Genomic DNA, 14,455 nt, shown 5'->3' on the forward strand with positions numbered 1-14,455 from the left:
CCTCCACAAAAGTCACAAAACTCCCATACTACTGAATCTAAGTTCAGCATTAGAAAATCCCCGACTGTGACAGTACACAGATACCAGTACAAATTAGGTCAGAAGCTACAGCTCAGGACCTGAGTTTCTCAGAGTGTCTATGAGACACACAACCTCAGTACAACGTCGAAAATCACTAAGTCTATACAATATTCTGTGAACAGAGTTACAGAGAACCAACAACAAGAAAGTGACAGAGACGATCTTCCAACAAGGGCCAGCAATGGAGAGCTGGAGAAGCACGTCTTGTTAGAAGCAGCGTCAAACAGACAAGAACTAGCACAGGCCAGGCAGACTCTACTCCAGGTGAGGGGTGATCACCCCCCCTGATCACGTGATTCTCTGTAGACTGCTGCTGCCCAGCAACACAGAGAAGCCGGCAGAGAAACAAAAGGAGTGAAAATTACAGTAGTAAGACAATGTTGTCAGCTACTTAATACTCACGAACAATGAGCACTGAATAATATATAAATGTTACATCCTACCTAATAATATAACTAAGTCAAATAATAATATAAAGCAATATATTTACGATTTAGCTAATATCGCAAATATAAACAATATAAAATTATATGAACAGGTAATATACATTATATACATTGTGACCCATTCAGAGATACAAAGCTTCAGGGCTGGGTTGGAATTGTATCTTCTGCGTTGATTATATTTATATATTTAGTACCTTCCAACGAGAGTGCCTTGCTGTCAGGGAAGGGCTCTTGATCCAGGTAATAGAAGCTACCCTCTTGTATCAGATTTGATTTCCTCCCATTTCCCGGGTGCTTTATGGCCCCTACGGGATTACCGCTTTCCCATAATTATAATAATATATGTATTTCGTAACGAATGAGTGTGTAGGTGATGTGTGCTTTCCCAGTTGTATGGAGGGGGAAGTAGTTGAATCTCAGCTCTTGGCACCACCTTTTAAACTACAACAGTCGGCATTACTTGTTTCTATCTTCTTGGAACCTATTATATCTACTCTTGAAATTCAGTATTAAGGTTATCTCCATATCTAGTTCATTCTTCTTTTGTTACACTGATATTGAAGAAGTTTTTGCTAAGATTCCTGTTTCTCGTCTGTATTGTTAGGTGACATCTATGCCCCTCGTTCCAGTATCTAGTATTTATGTATTCCTATCTGCCCTGTCAACTCGTCTGGCTGTCATGTCTCCTCTGGTCTTTCTCTCTTAAGTCGTAAGTAAGGTTTACCTCCCTTAGTTTTGCCTCATCTCTCAATTACCTCAGCACTGGAACTAATCTTGTTGCAAACTCTGACTTTCTTAAGTTTTCCAATATGCTCGACTATGAGTGGGCTCCATACTGGTGCTGCGGACTCTACAGTAGACCTGACGTATGTAGTGTAATTATGTATTTAAGTTTGCGTGGTTAAGCTTTAGCACTTCGTGTGTTTGTGTCTACCGTCCTTACTGTAGCCTATCATGTTACCTCCCAGGAGGTGCCGAGGGAGAGCCAGGGACACCCTCGCCGTCAGCGTCTCCCTCGTGGAGCTCTCACTCCCGTTGGAGAGCGACAGCACTACTGTTGCTTCCCATCTCCCGTTGGCCTCTTCCGACTTCCGTTTTACCTCACCGTTTCTGTTAACATTCTTCCATGTATGTCGCTCTGGTGTTCCCTTAATGCGTGTCGTCGTCTGGATAGATGGTAATTGGCAGCGACGACACGATGAAATGACAGAAAGTCTGAAAGCCAGAAGAAATAACCTTAAGTTTTTAAACTGAGTGAATAGTATATAAAAACTCTCTTATAATAAATATTAATATTATTGCAAACTGAGATGTTACACTGTCATGAAGGAAAGAAAGCGTACAAACAAAGCGATAAGAAGATTCCAATGTTTTTCACGTGGTAATCCCGCCACTGTACACCTGTACTACTGTGGAACATACTTATTGAAAGGAGATTTAACTTTTTACTGTTAGCAAGTGTATAGATAAATTATTCTGACCGTGGATGGCTGAGACCACGGAGTATGGTGGTCAAGTAGTGGTCTCCCAGAAGAGACAACAGCCCCATGATAGTGTAGGCTGGCTTCTTCACCAGTTGCACTTGCCGCGGCGTGGTGCAGTTGATCTGGAACCTGCAGCATACAAAGTTATAAGAGTTGGTTGGTCTTCCTTTGGATCGTTCAGAAGTGAATGCAAGTTAACACGTTAAAGAACGATACATATGAAGGACGAGTTATACCATTAAAGGAGAGGCGCCATTCTTGTTGATGCCGGATACATCAGCTCTTAACCTGACACACACACACACACACACATCATCGATTTCGTTCCAGTAATGAAAATTAAGTATACGCACTGCTGCCGGAAGTTCCACGAAGCTGTCATGAAGATAAACACAGAGTTTCTTCCAACATTAATATTGACCACAATTTCCCATACTACAATAAAAAGTGTTTTTTTTTTTAAAGAGGAAAACACGTACAGTTATAACACTTGATGGCCTCAGGTTACCACTGGGGTGCCACAAGGATCAGTACTACCCCCATTAATCTTTTAATTTATATGAACAAATTAACAAAACAAATAAATCACTTTTCAATATATATATATACAAATTGTCAAATAAAAACGGGCATAATCCCCATAAACAAGTGGATAGTTGGCACAAATGGCGTGATAGATGAACGATGTAATTTAACGATGAGGAAAGAGGAGAAATGCAAAACTTGAGTGTGTAGATTATATTAAAATTATGGAAAACATCAGAGTGAGATCTGCAGGTAATTGTAAACAACAGTCCCACTACAACACGTAAATACAGCATTTGTATATTATGTTATTATAGTCCACTTTATATTTATTATATTCAAAAAGAAGCGCTAAATCTACAAGGGTTATATAGCGCAGTCCACTTTAAAATATTCATTTATATGGATGGTAACATGCTTGCTTAAGATGTTGTTTACAGTGTGTCAGAACAAAGTTGTAACACAAGCACACCTAAAGAAACCTGGAGATGAAGTACCCTGTTCATGGCTTTAAAAAGAATACAGGAGAGAAGCAGAGTTGGTTCTCACCTGGCCATCATAGTGCGTTGCTCGAAGAAGCTGGGACGGTAGTTGAGGAAGGCGTTATCAAAGCTGATGAGGTTGATGTGCGGGAGTGTTGTCTGAGCCAGCTGGTGTATGTACACAGAGCGGACGACTAGAGCGGCATACCTGGCGTCTGCCCTCCACTCCAACCCTCGCCACCAACCCTTCAGGAAGTCAGCTTCGCTGCGGTGAACAATGAGAAGGGCTTAGTTACCCAGGCTGACCCATGAAAGCCTATCAATGTGGCTTATTTATATTACGATTCTTTGATCCTCTCTCCCCAGGATACGACTCACAACAGTCGGCTAACGCCCAGGTACCTGTTTACTGCTAGGTGAACAGGGGCAGCAGGTGCGCGTGCTTCCCTGTTGAGTTCTAAGTATTTTTGGATGACAGGCGGTAGAAAATCAGCTACTCACATCTGTATGTCATCAATGTCTAAACAAAATATATGCTCAAATCAGACTGAATTTCATTCCGCAGCCACCGCATGATCTCTCAGTGTTCAGTGATCACAGAGAAATATAAACCAATATACACTTACCTTCACTCTTACCGCAACATAACAGCGCTTTAATATATTTATTTTTATACTTTTTTTCTGGTTATTTGTTGTTAAAGACCTGCTCCTCCCTTCTCTCGTTAATGTAACTTATTTTAAGTTAGGTTAATGTTAATCTAAATATTTAGATTAACATTAATCTAACTTAAAATAAGTTAAATTAACGAGAGAAGGGAGGAGCAGGTCTTAGATATAACCGGAGTCTAATATACTGGCTGGAAGATGTGTTTGTTAAGGTCCTCTATCAACATAGGCACTCAGATGCGTAACACAGACCTGGAATCAACTTCTACTAGTAAGAATGGCTGGATTTGAGAGGGGCCTGACCTCTCAACGACTACATTCTTACCTCTACTAGTGGCCTACATCTCAACTCCTGGCGTTATATAAGGCTCCATCCTGTCACTTCAACTCCATATTATTTCAGACTATGGAACAATACTCTTCTCCAGACTGAGGGACTGACCACCTCAAAACTTCAAGGGTGATGGACTGATTACATCGTCTTCAAGTCTCTTCTGCTTCTATCAACTTTTCTGTACTCGACTGAAGAAGCCTACTGTGTAGGCGAAACGTTTCGAAATAAAGATGCCTAACTGTTGCATATGTGTCTTACCTAACAACCTGTCGGTATTTTATACCTTATAATGTTCAAAATGAGCGTACTTATAAGAGAGGGTTGAGACAGTAGTCTGCCTCGCTGCTCACTATTGTTGCCTCATACCATGAATACTTAAATACTACAACAGAAACACAATGGAGAGACATTTATTTTCCCTTTTAAGAAAGCCAATAGATTTGTTTGGCTAGTCTTTTTGTTTCTCGGTTTATTTTTCCTTTTACTCCAGAAATAAATAACTAGAAGCACTCCTGGTGGTGACTTACACACTGTAACTACACAATATTAAGTGTGAGGTGCTGGATGGCGACTCACACTGCAGGATACCCAACACTCTCTTAGATTTTGACTGGAAATTTGTGAACAAACTGAGTTGGTAAGTTATTGTGACTTTACTATGTGATATTAATAACATTAATTATAACTGCAATAATAATAATAATTACTAATAATATATAATATTACTATAAACCCTTTCACCTGTATGCATTACTAAATTTAAAACGGGAAACTTTTGTTTTTCTTTCAAAGTCAATCTGTCTCAGTGGGATGTCGCCGGGTGGATGAAAAAAAAAATACTAATATAATAATTTCGTATACCTCACCAACTTACTCATTCACCATAGGTAGGTGTCGTAGACTGGGATAGTTGGTAGTGATGGTGTTGATGGTATCCAGCTCCTGGTCCAGGATGGAGTCAGCCTCGCTAGAACCTCGTATCACCAGCAGGAAAAATATACATACTTGTGACTAATATTTTTTACACAATCTCCCAATAAAAAATTACATGTTCCAAGGTGTTTGTGAAGAGTTGAATATAATTAATGAAACATTGTTAAAAATGTATAATATATATATATATATATATATATATATATATATATATATATATATATATATATATATAATATATATATATGTCGTACCGAATAGGTAAAATTGGTCAATTAGCAAGAACTCATTTAAAATGAAGTCCTTTTCTAAAAAATTTCTCTTATATGTTTAAAGATAAATATATTTCGTTCATGTTAATGTAAAAATTCATAATTTTGTACCAAAAGAACCTTAAAAAACTTACCTAACCTTATTATAATAAGCGCAATTTAATTTAGCCTAACCCAACTAAATATATTTTAGATAAGTTTACAATTTAATAATAAACAAACACAATGATATATATTTTTTTCTTCAGGTTCAAAGGTTCAGAATGATTTCTGCGAAATTATTGCATTAACAAATCTTCGCTTGCCTTATTCGGCAAGAAGAGCGTTGCTATTTAAGCCAAAATCGGAAATTTTACCTATTCGGTATATATGCAGAACAAGCACAGTGAAAAAATATAGTTCCTTGATACACCAATAACCCGCACATAGGAGAGAGGAGCTCATGACGATGTGCGGGTCCGACTTGAACCATTTACAAAGTAACACTGAGCTGCTCTCTATGTGCGGGTTATTTGTGTATTTGTTCAGTCACGGTAGTTAGTTTAATATGTTTATTATGCACCCCATACCCATCCTGTGGGCGGTAGTCAAAAGATTACAGAGGTACATAATTGGTCCAGGGACTGGACTCCAAAGTTTTGATAGCTGAGCAAGTTACAAAGGTAATGAACTAGATATGGTCATAATCATGACCAAGTTACAAAGGTAATGAGCTCCAGGTAGAGCTGGTCACACTCATGAATAATTGCAAAAGTAATGAATCATAAACACATTAATCATGAGAATTTACAAAGGTAATGAGCTCCAGGTAGAGCTGGTCACAATCATGACAAGTTTCAAAGGTAATGAATGATAAACACGTTATCACATGATTACAATCATAGACAAATTACAGAGTAATGAACAGTAAACAAACATAGCAGGGAATTCATCCATTGCCCCAACAACAGATGTTGCTAGGTGCCTGTCTCTCCTCGGTAGACAGCCATTGCAAACAGCAGCAAGTTGCCCTGGGATCTGCTGCTTGCACGAGCACCATCGACCCTCCCCAAGAGGTCCAAGAAGCCAGTGACTCCGTTAGCAGCCCGATGGAGAGCTCCCCTAGGGACATGTCAGCGTCCTGGTGGACGCCAAGTTGATTGAAGATCCCAGGCCCTCGTGTGCACGGATGTTGAAGCTTGAGGAACTGAGTACACACTGCCTGTGGCACACCTGACAGCTGCCTCGCGGTCGAACTCCACGATGCTGTCCCTGTAGTGGAAGTTCCTGTGAGCCCGGCACTCCCTGCAGTGCCATCGCTGACATCGTGGGTTAGGGGAGAAGTACCCTCTACTGATGGGGTGGCGCTGGGAGTTGGGTGGGTGAGGCGGGGGAGACGCGCAGGTGTGAGGCGTTATGAGAGGGTCACTGTTTACTACACACGCCCTCCCCCTCCCCCCCAGCGGAGAGGGGGGGAGGCGCTGACTGGTCCTGACTCGACAACACCAAATCCTCTGAAACTGCACAACACTTCAACTATTTACGCTGAAACGATGCACTGGGATGTCCGTTCGCTGCTCTGGTATCTTCTCCAAGCATTCACACTGAGTTCTGTTAAGTAGGGACCTGGTCAGCCTCTTTGACCAGGAGCTATCCTTGAAAATCCCGCAACTAGCCCGCTACACAACCTGCCGTGTCGGCCATGTTGAGCCCTGTCTGCAGTCACGGTATTATGCCTTTTTGTTATTTATAGCTCCTAGTAATGTGAGAAGTCACGAAAACGCTTGGAATTTCACTATTTTTTTCACACTGGCTGTTCTGCATATTGTGATATCACCTGTTTACTGTGATCTTATTGCATATATATATATATATATATATATATATATATATATATATATATATATATATATATATATATATATATATGCATTCAAACACACACACATACACACCTTTCTTGTGAAAAGAGATGAAGTCAATCGTAGGAGGTTTTCCTGGGGTGAAGTAGGATGAGCCATTGTGGCAGTGTTGAAGAATTGCCCAGCAGAAGGTGAAGAAGTTAGGGGGGTGACAAGACCCCCCGGGGCCACCAAGCACAAGACTCTCGGATACTTCCTTCAGGCCGGCGCTACACGCGTCGAAGTAGTTGAGGAACCCTGTGTAAGAGTGACAACTACTTGGGTACACTTAGGTAGAGTTTCTGTCTTATGATTATCAAGATCAATTTTCAGCACTTACTGCACCTAGAAAGGAATGAGATTATACACGGTAACCGGTGTCACAAACCTACTTGAGTTTTATACAAGGTGACAGATGTAAGACAGGAGAGTGTGAGGTGGGTAGATTGCATTTTCTTGGACTGCAAGAAGGTTTTCGACACAGTTCCGCAAAGAGATTAGTGCGAAAGCTAGAGGAGCAGGCAGGAATAAGGGGGAAGGTATTGCAATGGATCAGAGAATACCTGAAGGAAACAACAAGTGATGGTACGTGACGAGGTGCTAGAGTGGGCGCCTGTGATGAGTGGGGTTAGGGCCGGTGCTGTTTTGGATGTATGTGAATGACATGACAGAAGGGATGGATTCAGGGGTGTTCCTGTTTGCAGATAATGTGAAGCTATTATAGAAAATTCAAGTGAATGAGGATCAGGTGGGACTACAAAGGGATCTGGACAGGCTGCAAGCCTAGCCCCACAACTGGCTCCTGAAATTTAACTCCACCAAATGCAAAGTCATGAAGATTGGGGAAGGTGAAAGAAGACTGCAGACAAAGTATAGGCTAGGGAGCCAAAGACTACAAACGTCACTTAAGGAAAAGGATCTTGGAGTGAGTATAATACCGAGCACATCTCTTGAAACTCACGTCAGCCAAATAACTGCTGCAGCATATGAGCGCCTGGCATTTCGACACCTGAGTAAGGAATCATTCATGACTCTGTACACCGTGTACGTCAGGTTCAGGCCCATATTGGAGTATGCAACACCAGTATGGAACTCACAACTGGTCAAGCACGTTAAGAAATTAAAGAAAGTGCAAAGATTTGCAACAAGACTAGTCCCGGAGATAAAGGGTATGTCCTACGAGGAGAGGTTAAGGGAAATCGACCTGACGACATTGGAGGACAGGGGGGGGGATATGATAACGACATATAAATACTGAGATGAGTCACATATGAGTCAGAGATGTTAGGAAGTATTTCTTCAGTCACAGAGTTGTCAGGAAATGGAACAATCTGGAGAGTGTTGTAGTAGAGGCATGATCCATACATAGCTTCAAGAAGAGATACGATAAAGCTCATAGAAAAAGGAGAGTGGACTTAGTAGTGACCAGCGAAAAGGCGGATCCAGGAGCTGTGACTCGACCCCTGCAAATAGGTAAGTACAGATAAGCACCTACACACACACATACACACACACACACACACACACACACACACACACACACACACACACACACACACACACACACACACGGGGCCAGGAGCTCGGACTCGACCCCCGCAACCTCAACTAGGTGAGTAACACACACACACACACACACACACACACACACACAGGCGAGGTGTCAGAGTGGGCACCTGTGACCAGCGGGGTCCCACAGGGGTCAGTCCTAGGACCAGTGCTGTTTCTGGTATTTGTGAACGACATGACGGAAGGAATAAACTCCGAGGTGTCCCTGTTTGCAGATGACGTGAAGTTGATGAGAAGAGTTCATTCGATCGAAGACCAGGCAGAAATACAAAGGGATCTGGACAGGCTGCAGACCTGGTCCAGCAACTGGCTCCTGGAGTTCAATCCCACCAAGTGCAAAGTCATGAGGATTGGGGAAGGGCAAAGAAGACCGCAGATGGAGTACAGTCTAGGGGGTCAGAGACTACAAACATCACTCAAGGAAAAAGATCTTGGGGTGAGTATAACACCAGGCACATCTCCTGAAGCGCACATCAACCAAATAACTGCTGCAGCATATGGGCGCCTGGCAAACCTCAGAACAGCATTCCGACATCTTAATAAGGAATCGTTCAGGACCCTGTACACCGTGTACGTTAGGCCCATATTGGAGTATGCGGCACCAGTTTGGAACCCACACCTAGCCAAGCATGTAAAGAAACTAGAGAAAGTGCAAAGGTTTGCAACAAGACTAGTCCCAGAGCTAAGAGGTATGTCCTATGAGGAGAGGTTAAGGGAAATCAACCTGACGACACTGGAGGACAGGAGAGATAGGGGGGACATGATAACGACTTACAAAATACTGAGAGGAATTGACAAGGTGGACAAAGACAGGATGTTCCAGAGACTGGACACAGTAACAAGGGGACACAGTTGGAAGTTGAAGACACAGATGAATCAAAGGGATGTTAGGAAGTATTTCTTCAGCCACAGAGTAGTCAGGAAGTGGAATAGTTTGGGAAGCGATGTAGTGGAGTCAGGATCCATACATAGCTTTAAGCAGAGGTACGATAAAGCTCATGGTTCAGGGAGAGTGACCTAGTAGCGACCAGTGAAGAGGCGGGGCTAGGAGCTTGGACTCGACCCCTGCAACCTCAACTAGGTGAGTACAACTAGGTGAGTACACACATATTACCGGAGCCAAGAAAAGAAAAATATTTTTATCCATATACAAGTTGAACACAGCTAGAAGCAAATTACAAATGTTTAACCCGTAGGGGGTCATACAGAGCTCTGGAGGTATGTAAGGTAATCAAGGTTGGTTTAAGGGGAGGGTAGTTCCATTCCATGGATCAAGAGCCCTTCACCAGCATCAACAGACCCACACCTACCCCTCGAAAGGTCTAGATACATCACATTCTCAAGGAACACCTACTGCATGAACCACATGGGTTTAGCGCACGTTTTCCAATACGATAAGAGTTGAGGTGACTAAATCATGACCGTCGTCTTCAGAATATGTCGAGGCTGAGGATTCAGCTTTATCATATTCTTTCTTATAAAGGTACTCTACACAGTGCGTTTTATTGTAAATGTACTTAAAGAAGTGCATGTGAGACTGGACAGCACGAACCATGGAGGCCTCTCACAGCATAGTCGATCTGCAAAAAAATCGCAATATATATATATATATATATATATATATATATATATATATATATATATATGTATATGAATATATATACTGAGAGAGAGAGAGAGAGAGAGAGAGAGAGAGAGAGAGAGAGAGAGAGAGAGAGAGAGAGAGAGAGAGAGAGAGAGAGAGAGAGAGAGACTGTATGACTGCATTAAGGGAAAGCTTCTACATCATTGTCACATTACACCTTAATTCTGGGATATAGATCATTGTTTTTATGATTAACATTAACATACCTGTGCAAGGCTACTGATCCAAAACTACTGATCAAGACTACTGATCAAGACTGCTGATCCAAGGCTACTGATCCAAAACTACTGATCAAGACTACTGATCAAGACTGCTGATCCAAGGCTACTGATCCAAAACTACTGATCAAGACTACTGATCAAGACTGCTGATCCAAGGCTACTGATCCAAAACTACTGATCAAGACTACTGATCAAGACTGCTGATCCAAGGCTACTGATCCAAAACTACTGATCAAGACTACTGATCAAGACTGCTGATCCAAGGCTACTGATCCAAAACTACTGATCAAGACTACTGATCAAGACTGCTGATCCAAGGCTACTGATCCAAAACTACTGATCAAGACTACTGATCAAGACTGCTGATCCAAGGCTACTGATCCAAAACTACTGATCAAGACTACTGATCAAGACTGCTGATCCAAGGCTACTGATCCAAAACTACTGATCAAGACTACTGATCAAGACTGCTGATCCAAGGCTACTGATCCAAAACTACTGATCAAGACTACTGATCAAGACTGCTGATCCAAGGCTACTGATCCAAAACTACTGATCAAGACTACTGATCAAGACTGCTGATCCAAGGCTACTGATCCAAAACTACTGATCAAGACTACTGATCAAGACTGCTGATCCAAGGCTACTGATCCAAAACTACTGATCAAGACTACTGATCAAGACTGCTGATCCAAGGCTACTGATCCAAAACTACTGATCAAGACTACTGATCAAGACTGCTGATCCAAGGCTACTGATCCAAAACTACTGATCAAGACTACTGATCAAGACTGCTGATCCAAGGCTACTGATCCAAAACTACTGATCAAGACTACTGATCAAGACTGCTGATCCAAGGCTACTGATCCAAAACTACTGATCAAGACTACTGATCAAGACTGCTGATCCAAGGCTACTGATCCAAAACTACTGATCAAGACTACTGATCAAGACTGCTGATCAAGACTGCTGATCCAAGGCTACTGATCCAAAACTACTGATCAAGACTACTGATCAAGACTGCTGATCCAAGGCTACTGATCCAAAACTACTGATCAAGACTACTGATCAAGACTGCTGATCCAAGGCTACTGATCCAAAACTACTGATCAAGACTACTGATCAAGACTGCTGATCCAAGGCTACTGATCCAAAACTACTGATCAAGACTACTGATCAAGACTGCTGATCCAAGGCTACTGATCCAAAACTACTGATCAAGACTACTGATCAAGACTGCTGATCCAAGGCTACTGATCCAAAACTACTGATCAAGACTACTGATCAAGACTGCTGATCCAAGGCTACTGATCCAAAACTACTGATCAAGACTACTGATCAAGACTGCTGATCCAAGGCTACTGATCCAAAACTACTGATCAAGACTACTGATCAAGACTGCTGATCCAAGGCTACTGATCCAAAACTACTGATAAAGACTACTGATCAAGACTGCTGATCCAAGGCTACTGATCCAAAACTACTGATCAAGACTGCTGATCCAAGGCTACTGATCCAAAACTACTGATCAAGACTGCTGATCCAAGGCTACTGATCCAAAACTACTGATCAAGACTGCTGATCCAAGGCTACTGATCCAAAACTACTGATCAAGACTACTGATCCAAGGCTACTGATCCAAAACTACTGATCCAAAACTACTGATCAAGACTACTGATCAAGACTGCTGATCCAAGGCTACTGATCCAAAACTACTGATCAAGACTGCTGATCCAAGGCTACTGATCCAAAACTACTGATCAAGACTACTGATCAAGACTGCTGATCCAAGGCTACTGATCCAAAACTACTGATCAAGACTACTGATCCAAGGCTACTGATCCAAAGCTACTGATCCAAAACTACTGATCAAGACTACTGATCAAGACTGCTGATCCAAGGCTACTGATCCAAAACTACTGATCAAGACTACTGATCAAGACTGCTGATCCAAGGCTACTGATCCAAAACTACTGATCAAGACTACTGATCAAGACTGCTGATCCAAGGCTACTGATCCAAAACTACTGATCAAGACTACTGATCAAGACTGCTGATCCAAGGCTACTGATCCAAAACTACTGATCAAGACTACTGATCAAGACTGCTGATCCAAGGCTACTGATCCAAAACTACTGATCAAGACTACTGATCAAGACTGCTGATCCAAGGCTACTGATCCAAAACTACTGATCAAGACTACTGATCAAGACTGCTGATCCAAGGCTACTGATCCAAAACTACTGATCAAGACTACTGATCAAGACTGCTGATCCAAGGCTACTGATCCAAAACTACTGATCAAGACTACTGATCAAGACTGCTGATCCAAGGCTACTGATCCAAAACTACTGATCAAGACTACTGATCAAGACTGCTGATCCAAGGCTACTGATCCAAAACTACTGATCAAGACTACTGATCAAGACTGCTGATCCAAGGCTACTGATCCAAAACTACTGATCAAGACTACTGATCAAGACTGCTGATCCAAGGCTACTGATCCAAAACTACTGATCAAGACTACTGATCAAGACTGCTGATCCAAGGCTACTGATCCAAAACTACTGATCAAGACTACTGATCAAGACTGCTGATCCAAGGCTACTGATCCAAAACTACTGATCAAGACTACTGATCAAGACTGCTGATCCAAGGCTACTGATCCAAAACTACTGATCAAGACTACTGATCAAGACTGCTGATCCAAGGCTACTGATCCAAAACTACTGATCAAGACTACTGATCAAGACTGCTGATCCAAGGCTACTGATCCAAAACTACTGATCAAGACTGCTGATCCAAGGCTACTGATCCAAAACTACTGATCAAGACTACTGATCCAAGGCTACTGATCCAAAACTACTGATCCAAAACTACTGATCAAGACTACTGATCAAGACTGCTGATCCAAGGCTACTGATCCAAAACTACTGATCAAGACTGCTGATCCAAGGCTACTGATCCAAAACTACTGATCAAGACTGCTGATCCAAGGCTACTGATCCAAAACTACTGATCAAGACTACTGATCCAAGGCTACTGATCCAAAACTACTGATCCAAAACTACTGATCAAGACTACTGATCAAGACTGCTGATCCAAGGCTACTGATCCAAAACTACTGATCAAGACTACTGATCAAGACTGCTGATCCAAGGCTACTGATCCAAAACTACTGATCAAGACTACTGATCAAGACTGCTGATCCAAGGCTACTGATCCAAAACTACTGATCAAGACTACTGATCAAGACTGCTGATCCAAGGCTACTGATCAAGGCTAATGATCCAAGGTTACTGATCCAAGGCTACTGATCAAGACTACTGATCAAGGCTACTGATCAAGACTACTGATCAAGGCTACTGATCAAGACTACTGATCAAGACTGCTGATCCAAGGCTACTGATCAAGGCTAATGATCCAAGGTTACTGATCCAAGGCTACTGATCAAGACTACTGATCCAAGGCTACTGATCAAGACTACTGATCAAGACTACTGATCAAGACTACTGATCAAGACTACTGATCAAGACTGCTGATCCAAGGCTACTGATCAAGGCTAATGATCCAAGGTTACTGATCCAAGGCTACTGATCCAAGGCTGCTGATCCAAGGCTACTGATCAAGACTACTGATCAAGGCTACTGATCCAAAACTACTGATCAAGACTACTGATCAAGACTGCTGATCCAAGGCTACTGATCAAGGCTAATGATCCAAGGCTACTGATCCAAAACTACTGATCAAGACTACTGATCAAGACTGCTGATCCAAGGCTACTGATCAAGGCTAATGATCCAGGGTTACTGATCCAAGGCTACTGATCAAGACTACTGATCAAGGCTACTGATCAAGACTACTGATCAAGGCTACTGATCCAAGGCTGCTGATCCAAGGCTACTAATTCAAGGC

General features: G+C 42.1%; 1 protein-coding gene across 1 annotated transcript; it reads right to left on the minus strand.

Annotated features, from left to right (window-relative positions):
* Positions 1–674: 674 nt before the first annotated feature.
* LOC138852075 (alpha-L-iduronidase-like) lies at positions 675–7,388 on the minus strand. The gene is made up of 5 exons (XM_070081699.1): positions 7,160–7,388; positions 4,895–4,994; positions 3,086–3,283; positions 2,009–2,140; positions 675–1,742 (listed from the first exon to the last, which is right to left on the minus strand). Exons 2-5 carry the CDS (start codon positions 4,903–4,905, stop codon positions 1,436–1,438), a joined length of 648 nt encoding a protein of 215 aa, XP_069937800.1. The 5' UTR covers positions 4,906–4,994; positions 7,160–7,388; the 3' UTR covers positions 675–1,435.
* Between the last annotated feature and the right edge of the window lie 7,067 nt (positions 7,389–14,455).

The sequence above is a fragment of the Cherax quadricarinatus genome, unplaced genomic scaffold, assembly GCF_038502225.1.
Source record: "Cherax quadricarinatus isolate ZL_2023a unplaced genomic scaffold, ASM3850222v1 Contig3720, whole genome shotgun sequence".
In the NCBI taxonomy this organism is placed as follows: domain Eukaryota; kingdom Metazoa; phylum Arthropoda; class Malacostraca; order Decapoda; family Parastacidae; genus Cherax; species Cherax quadricarinatus.